The sequence below is a fragment of the Corythoichthys intestinalis genome, chromosome 21 (genome assembly GCF_030265065.1).
Source record: "Corythoichthys intestinalis isolate RoL2023-P3 chromosome 21, ASM3026506v1, whole genome shotgun sequence".
In the NCBI taxonomy this organism is placed as follows: Eukaryota; Metazoa; Chordata; class Actinopteri; order Syngnathiformes; family Syngnathidae; genus Corythoichthys; species Corythoichthys intestinalis.
This window is the reverse complement of record NC_080415.1, coordinates 28638202-28647194: the sequence shown is the minus strand read 5'-3', so window position 1 is coordinate 28647194 and position 8993 is coordinate 28638202. Positions and strand designations below refer to the sequence as shown.

At 41.1% G+C, this 8993-nt stretch overlaps 1 protein-coding gene across 1 annotated transcript; it reads left to right on the top strand.

The window, feature by feature from the left end:
* The first annotated feature begins 69 nt into the window (after positions 1-69).
* On the top strand, positions 70-6756 carry pigf (phosphatidylinositol glycan anchor biosynthesis, class F). The gene is made up of 5 exons (XM_057825283.1): positions 70-422; positions 505-596; positions 4621-4737; positions 4814-4922; positions 6236-6756. The coding sequence occupies exons 1-5, from the start codon at positions 195-197 to the stop codon at positions 6347-6349; spliced, it is 660 nt and encodes a 219-aa protein (XP_057681266.1). The 5' UTR covers positions 70-194; the 3' UTR covers positions 6350-6756.
* Positions 6757-8993: the final 2237 nt, after the last annotated feature.

Here is an 8993-nt window from a genome sequence, read left to right as displayed (position 1 = left end):
TCGAGCGTAGCAGACTTCCGGTTCTTGATGACGTCTGTTCTCAAGAATCTGAAAGATGATTGGAGGAAATTCGTTCAACTCCATATTTACGGAAGTGAGGTGAAACAATCGCTTTTCATTTCCTTTACTGTTCACCTGTGCATTATTGACCTTTTGAAAACCACTTAATTGCGGCTTAAACGACGGTGACAGGCATGTGGGACCACGAGATCCGAGCCATGGTGAGCGCCCATGCCATCACTGCCTCCTCGGTGCTTGTGGCTACTGTTGCGCTTGCCATTCTCGTCCCGGGCTTCTCTTTGTACGGCACCCACCTGCTGTGGATCTACTCTGTGTCTGGTGCCGTTGCCGCGGTCACCGTCGCCATCTTCTGGCTGCTGGGCATCTCGCTCCCGACTAGGAAGCACACGCTGGGATACAAGGTAAGAGAACACACGAAAATAAATCCAAAAAAGCGCGGTTCGTACGGAGCATTTTCTCACAATATTTTCCTTTTCCTGTTAGCTGTCCAGGCTGATTCGATCCTGTTTGTACTTCTTCCTGTCCTGCTTGTTCTTCCACACCTTGCTGGTCCTCTATGGAGCGCCACTAATTGAGTGAGTATTATTAGCTAGACGAACAAAAAACATTAATTAGCTGCCATTGACGGCGATAGACGTCCAATTCACTTTGACTGGGAAGGACTGGCAGTTATTATTAATTTCAGAATTTAATTAAATTCTGTGCATTTTCAATGCAAATTGTCCTGCAAACCTGACATGACATCAAAGGATGTGAAAAATAATAATAACGCAAGATCACCATTACCTAGTTTGCTCATTTTGCCTGGGAGGGCTGGCATCGATCAGCCTCTCACCGTTGGAGTGATGTCAATAGCGTACCGCACGAGTGCTATTTTTAGACCGCAAGGCTGCGTGACCTCACCATTGTAAACCGGAAGGGGGTCAACATAAAAGCGCGCTCACATACAACCCATGCAAGTACTGCTTGGTTTCTGCCGTCTTTCAAAAAAGAACATGCCGAGTAAACAATGCTGCTATGGAACTTGCAGAAACAACTCTAGAATTACCACCGTCCACATTTTGAAGGATGTTTTCGTCATACGTTTCCTGAAGCCAAAAACTCATAGGGAAAAAATGTAAACAATGGATTAACTTGTGCGGACGTCCAAGAGTAATGCCAGCAAGGTGAAGCCATTCACCTTCATATGCAGTAAACATTTTGTTGGGGGCCATGGTCCGACAGATGACAATCTTGATCCATAGCCTGCCCGACAGAGGTAGGCCATATTGATATTTTGTCTTATTTTTTAGCGTGGCGCTTTGCCATGCTGCTTCTGTCTGACAATGAATGACCTGGAAAAAAATATACCATTTTATTTATATATCACAACAGTCATGTAGGCCTATTTTTCTGAAATAAGGATATTTAAATAAATTAGCCATGTTCGGCCTCGACCTGTTTTGTAGTAAGCCTGTTCATGCCTACAGGTAGGCTGTAGATTTGACAGCTTTACCTTTTCTGTTGTATTAGAAACAACCTTAGTAAGCAGGAAGTGTAAATAAATTAATAGAATTAAGATTTGTTAGTAATTAAAAAATTTAAAAGTGTTCGTTGGCTGTCACTGAGTAGCATTTGCGATCGCTACACAAAAACAGCAAAATAAATGACCCCCAAGAACAGTCAGAGACGTAAGGCAACCAGAGGATATAATGTATAGAAAGAAAGACAGGGCATATGGTGGTAAAGGATAGCTTGTTGAAACAGTAGAATGTCATTGTCGGTGGCGTAAGGCAATGCACACAAGAAAAAGGTGTCAATAAAAAAGCTACCTATGGATCATGTCGGCTCTTTTTCCCGTCTTATTCAGCCCTCGACACTCAAACCATCTACAGTGGGGCAAATAAGTATTTAGTCAACCACTAATTGTGCAAGTTCTCCCACTTGAAAATATTAGAGAGGCATGTAACACGGGTAAACCTCAACCATGAGAGAAAGAATGTGGGGGGGAAAAAAAAAAAAACAGAAAATCACACTGTTTTATTTTTTAAGAATTTATTTGCAAATCATGGTGGAAAATACAGTAAGTATTTGGTCATTACCAAAAGTTCATCTCAATACTTTGTTATGTACCCTTTGTTGGCAATAACGAAGGCCAAACGTTTTCTGTAACTTTTCACAAGCTTTGCACACACTGTTGCTGGTATTTTGGCCCATTCCTCCATGCGGATCTCCTCTCCAGCAGTGATGTTTTGGGGCTGCCGTTGGGGAACACGGACTTTCAACTCCCTCCTCACCCCGTGGCGTCAAAATGATAACAAGAATGGGGAGCAAAAATCCCAGAACCACTCGGGGGACCTAGTGAATGACCTACAGAGAGCTGGGACCACAGTAACAAAGGCTGCTATCAATAACACAATGCACCGCCAGGGACTCAAATCCTGCACTGCCAGACGTGTCCCCCTGCTGAAGAAAGTACACGTCCAGGCCCGTCTGCGGTTCGCTAGAGAGCATTTGGATGATCCAGAAGAGGACTGGGAGAATGTGTTATGGTCAGATGAAACCAAAATAGAACTTTTTGGTAGAAACACAGGTTCTCTTGTTTGGAGGAAAAAGAATACTGAATTGCACCATACCCACTGTGAAGCATTGGGGTGGAAACATCATGCTTTGGGGCTGTTTTTCTGCAAAGGGACCAGGACGACTGATCTGTGTAAAGGAAAGAATGAATTGGGCCATGTCTCGAGAGATTTTGAGTGAAAATCTCCTTCCATCAGCAAGGGCATTGAAGATGAGACGTGGCTGGGTCTTTCAGCATGACAATGATCCCAAACACACAGACAGGGCAACAAAGGAGTGGCTTTGGAAGAAGCATTTCAAGGTCCTGGAGTGGCCTAGCCAGTCTCCAGGTCTCAACCCCATAGAAAATCTGCGGAGGGAGTTGAAAGTCCGTGTTGTCCAACGACAGCCCAAAAACATCACTGCTCTAGAGGAGATCTGCATGGAGGAATGGGCCAAAATACCAGCAACAGTGTGTGAAAAGCTTGTGAAGGGTTACAGAAAACGTTTGGCCTCCGTTATTGCCAACAAAAGGTACATAACAAAGTATTGAGATGAACTTTTGGTATTGACCAAATACTTATTTTCCACCATGATTTGCAAATAAATTATTTAAAAATCAAAGAATGTGATTTTCTGTTTTTTTTCCACATTCTGTCTCTCATGGTTGAGGTTTAACCATGTTAACAATTACAGCCCTCTGTAATATTTTCAAGTGGGAGAACTTGCACAATTTGTAGTTGACTAAATACCTATTTGCCCCACTGTATATAACTGAACATTTGTATGTTCTTCCACATCTTTACCAGTGAATTTGGCACCAGCGACATGATTTTCGGACCGAATTGGTAGGTTTAGCTCAGTAAACATCTTGTTCGTACACTATTTACATGCATCTAGCATGAGGGACAAATGCGAGTTTGAGCCCCTCCTAGCTACAGTTGCTAACGTCATGAATATTAATGAGCAAAGGTGACGTGTTACGTGCGGTAAGCTATTCAAGGCCATTGATGTCTGTCGCCGTCAATGACCTTGAATGTAAATGTTCTAAATGCCTATGGCGGAAAACACAGACAAGACTGAAAAAGCAGTTTCTGCTCTTGCACCCTTCTTTAAAATAAACTGCTGTATTTTAAGCCAAAAGAACTGTTGTGTTCGATAGAATATGTCTATATGCTGCCATAGCAGATTCATGGCGCATGAAGCCCCCGAACTATTTTTCATATGTCCGTTTTACCCGGAAACCCCCGTTTACAGACGTCGCGCAACCGCTTTTTTTCAACCCAGCCATAAAAAGAAGGTAAGTATTTATATTTATTATTCAAAATGTCTGTCATTTTTAGCTTAGAATCATTATGTGATGTCTAATATTTCGTTTAAAAAAAAAAAAAAAAATATTCACTCGCATATTTTAAACTTTTAAACAAATTGCGTCACAATGAAAAAAATGGCATCTGTAAAAAAGTCACGGATATCTACCTTATAACTATCGCTTGGTTGTATTTTTTCGTAACTGTCGTATTTCCCGTAATATTTCAAATCATAAATAATCGATCCAAACAAACAAAAATTGGAGGGAAAAAAAAACGTTTAAAAGGGTAAATATATGAAAAAGAAAATCCCAACCACTCCTTGATGTCTGCGATTTCTGCATTGCGACCTTTGTTACATTACCAAATTTCACCCATAAAATCCCCCCAAAAATCCAGCTGTGGCCATTCACAGCTGTGTCTTGACACACAGTGATACATTCTACATGGAGTTTTTGGATCGAAAGAAGGTAAGTACGTGATAATAACCCATTAAAGTCATGGCGTCTTTAATTCTCTCGCGCGCTCTCACCTCCTGATAGGGTTTTGCTGTTTAAATTTTTTTTAAACCCCTCTGTTAAAAAATTTTCTTCTCCCAGAAAATTGAGATTCTAAGCTTTCCAATGATGTATGACACGTGAATATCGGACAATTTTGAAATTTGGCCAAATTAGGGGGTCTCAGAGCGGAACTTCAAGTCACCTGAGTGTTTTCCGCCTTATACATGCGACACAAAATATCTGCCTTACAGTTCTGCTTTGGAGACCTTCTCCCTGGCTGTGCTGCTGTCTTCTCTCACCACGCTCCGCTGTCTCTGCATGCTCGGCCCGAACGTCCAGGCTTGGATCCGGGTTTTCAGTCGACATGGGTTAGTAAAAAAACTGATTCCAGGACTTATACATTTCAAGTCATGGATTTAGAAAGAAAAAAATCTTTCCTTTCAGGGCAATGTCTGTTTGGGACACTTGCCTCCAGATCACAGTAGCCTTGACAGGGTTGGGAACCTGGTTTGGAGCCTTTGCGATGCCACTGGACTGGAATAGACCATGGCAGGTGAGATAAGTCACACCTAAAATTAAAGGTCAACACTCATGTTCGATGCCGAAATGGCAAGAAAATTCATTTCTGCCTAATACATATAGGTTTAGTAAACTGCTCATAGGAGTTTGATAAGACATTTGACACAGGCATTTGTTTATTTTGTCTAAACCAGTGATTCTTAACCTTGCTAAAGGTACCGATACTACCGAACCACATGAGTTTCACACGTCCATTAACCGAACCCCTTGAAATTATACCCCCCCCCCCCCCCCGCCAACTTCAAAATCGATATATGTGTCTAAGCTAACAAGCTAAAACCTAAGTGAATTTCCATTCAACTGTCTTTTCATTTAGACAGCATGTTGTTGAACAGGTCAAAATTTGTTTTTATCTTTATGCCTGAAGCATCATCAAACCACTAAACTGAAACCAGCCCAATGCACATAACTTAGAATAACTGCGCATATCTTCGAATTTTTCATTCCGATTTGGAGGCATATATATCTTATATTGTTCAACATTAAACCTGCTTAGTTGCATTAACCTTTACCACAAAATGACCACCAAATTTGTACACAAAGTCATGTTAAAAAAAAAAAAACATGGATCTCCTCACAAATCCAGTAAACAGTGTCAATTCACAACAAATTATTTTGCCTTTTGATTTACTTTTCACATTGGAAAATGAAATTAATCTATTTATTTCACATTGTTTCTATTTGTGTTTTCATGTTGAAATTCTCTATCGCATCCTTGCCTCAGTTTTAAAAAAAATTTTTTTTATGTCAACGCAGTGCATGTTACCCGTAGGTCTGTTGTACTTCCTCATACCAAGTGAGAGTCAACCTTCCACTGAGCAAACCAGTTTCTCCTCCCATCAGATTGAGGACTTGCAGTTGAAAGAATTGGAATAAAGCCTGTAAATTGGATCCAAAACCTGGTCTAAAATGTCACTTTTCCTAGACTTAATCAAGGTCCAAAAATATGGCCCTGAGTGTCTTAACCTTTACCGAACCCCTTAGACTGACTCACTGAAATCCTGGGGTATGTTCAGGAACCCAGGTAAAGAACCACTGGTCTAAACAATTCATGAACTATCGAAATAGTTGTCGATTCTTTCGCTGATTGATTAGTCAATTAATCGTGGTAGGCATAGTTGTAAGACAAAATAGCCCTCTGAAGGAAAATTTTCCTGCACCAAAAAAAGTGACTGTAACACCGCTGGCGTTAATGATGCTAGTTACCTCACAGGATGTATAAATTCTAAAAATGATGACAACAAGAAAATATCCTTTTCCTTCCTTATTGCCATATGTTTTTTCCAGGTTTGGCCTATCTCCTGCAGCCTCGGCGCCATGTCAGGCTTCCTCTCAGGTCTGGTGGTCGCGCCCACTTACATCCATTTCCATCGCAAGCAGCTCACCTATAAGTGTAAATGATGGCGCAGCTTCAGTTTTCATGTGCAGTTGCTGCACTCCTTTCACTTTGTCCTGTTATTTATTGGGGTTCCCTACATGTGGACAATGCAAGAATTATATTTGAGTCATCTTGTTATTTTGTACAGTCGCTTTTACATGAATAAAACGCGTTGCTTTACTTGTTGTACCTGATGAATGTGGTTGGGGGCGCTGTTTTACCATATTTTATTTTACATACAAAAAACACTAGAGGGAGCCCACACACCAATAAATATTGTATTTTTTCATTACACGAATGAAATTAGTTATGTATGTTGGAAAATCTACTGTATGTAGGCTGCTTAGTAACACTTGAACTGGCCTTTCATTTTAAAACCCATGACGGCTACAGACTTCCAATCCAAATGTCTCAAAACCAATCACTCCACCAATCCATCTCCCATGTCTCAACATGTCCGGCAAATTCAAGCTGACCTTACACTGTTAGCGCCATTAAATGTATTTTTAGGCGTGTGAGTACACAGGGGGGACGTCGCATCATAAAGGTGTCAGACCCACAGTAGATGGATTTGTGGACAGGCGTCTTCAGCATCTTATTGGATGCAGGAGAACGTTATTTATTCATTATGTTCAGAGGGCGAGCAGAGGTGATTTGTCACTCCTTGATTTGCTGCTTCCAGCGTCAAGGTTGGCTGGCTGTGATTCTTGCAGGGGACCATTTTTCAGACTCAATCCCGCAAGCCTGTTTGCCTTAGCAATATGAAATTTGACAAGTTTGGCTTGAGTAGATGTAAAGTCTCAAGGCACAATGACTGAAAAAGCACAGAAAGTCAGGCGTTGTGATCCTTTTCATGAGTAATTTTGGTCATTTCAAGTGATTGCAGTTGCAAATGCTGTGGTGGTAATATCTTCATTTATTTTGCTTGCAATGAAAAAACACAAAAGAGAATGGGAACAAAATGAAATCATTATCATTTTACACAAAACTCCAAAAATGGGCCGGACCAATGTATTGGCACCCTTTGAAAAATCATGTGATGCTTTTCTAATTTGTGTAATCAAAAGCACCTGCTACTTACGTGTGGCACATAACAAGTGGTGGAATCATTGATTCACACTTGCAGCCAGTTAAAATGGATTAAATTTGACTCAACCTCTGTCCTGTGTCCTTGTGTGTACCACATCGAGCATGGAGGAAAGAAAGAAGTACAAAGAAATGTCTGAGGGCTTGAGAAGCAAAATTGTGAGGAAGCTTGGGCAATCTCAAGGCTATAAGTCCATCTCCAAAGACCTGAATGTTCCTGTGTCTACCATGCGCAGTGTCATCAATAAATTTACAGACCATGGCACTGTGGGTAACCTCCGTAGATGTGGACGGAAAAGTGAAATTGACGAGATTTCAACAAAAGATTGTGTGGATGGTTGATAAAAACCTCGACTAACATCCAAACAAGTTTAAATTGTTCTGCAGTCCGAGGGTACAACAGTGTCAATCCGTACTATCCGTCGGCGTCTGAATGTAAAGGGACTCTATGGTAGGATACCCAGACCCAGACATAAAAAGCCAGGCTGGATTTAGTCAAAACTTACCTGAGAAAGCCAAAAACGTTTTGTTCTCCAGTCAGACATAGAGTTTAGACAACAGAGTTTACAGAGGAAAAAAATGAGGCATTCAAAGAAAAGAACACAGCCCCCACAGTCAAACATAGTGGAGGTTCCCTGATGTTTTGCGGTTGCTTTGCTGCCTCTGGCACGGGACTGCTTGACCGTGTGCATGGCATTATGAAGTCTGATGATTACCAAAAAATTTCACAGCATAATGTAGGGCCTAGTGTGAGAAAGCTGAGTCTCCCTCAGAGGTCATGGGTCTTCCAGCAGGACAATGACCCAAAACACACTTCAAAAAGCACTAGAAAATGGTTTGAGAGAAAGCACTGGAGACTTTTAAAGTGGCCAGCAATAAGTCTAGACCTGAATCCCATAGAACATCTGTGGAGAGATCTGAAAATGACAGTTTGGAGAAGGCACCCTTCAAATCTCAGAGACCTGGAGCAGTTGGCCAAAGAAGAATGGTCTAAAACTTCAACAGAACATTGAAAGAATCTCATTGATGGCTACCGGAAGCGGTTGTTCGCAGTTATTTTGTCTAAAGGTTGTGCTACCAAGTGTTAGGCTAAGGGTGCCAATACTTTTTTCCGGCCCATTTTTGCAGTTTTGTGTAAAATGATAATGATTTAATTTTTTTTTCTTCTTCTCTTTTGGGTTTCTCACTGCAAACGAAATAAATGATTCAATGAATATATTACTACCAAAGCATTTGTAATTGCAATAATTTTCTGTGAGAAATTGAGCATTATCTGACAGAAATGCAGGGGTGCCAATACTTTTGACCAGCACTGTACATGGTTCTGTTTTGAAGGGGGGGGCACTTTATTGTACATGGTCAGTTTTATGGTCATTTTTGGAAGGAAAAAAGCCTTTTTTACCTCACTAAAAAACCTATTGAAATCAGGAAAAACTGCACGGTTTTGTTTTTGAGGGAAAGCTAAACATGATCATGGGGATCAGGGGTGTCCAAACTTTTTGCAAAGGAGGCCAGATTTAGTGTGGTAAAAATGTGGGGGGCCGACCTTGGCTGACGTCCTTTACATAGAAAAATATATTC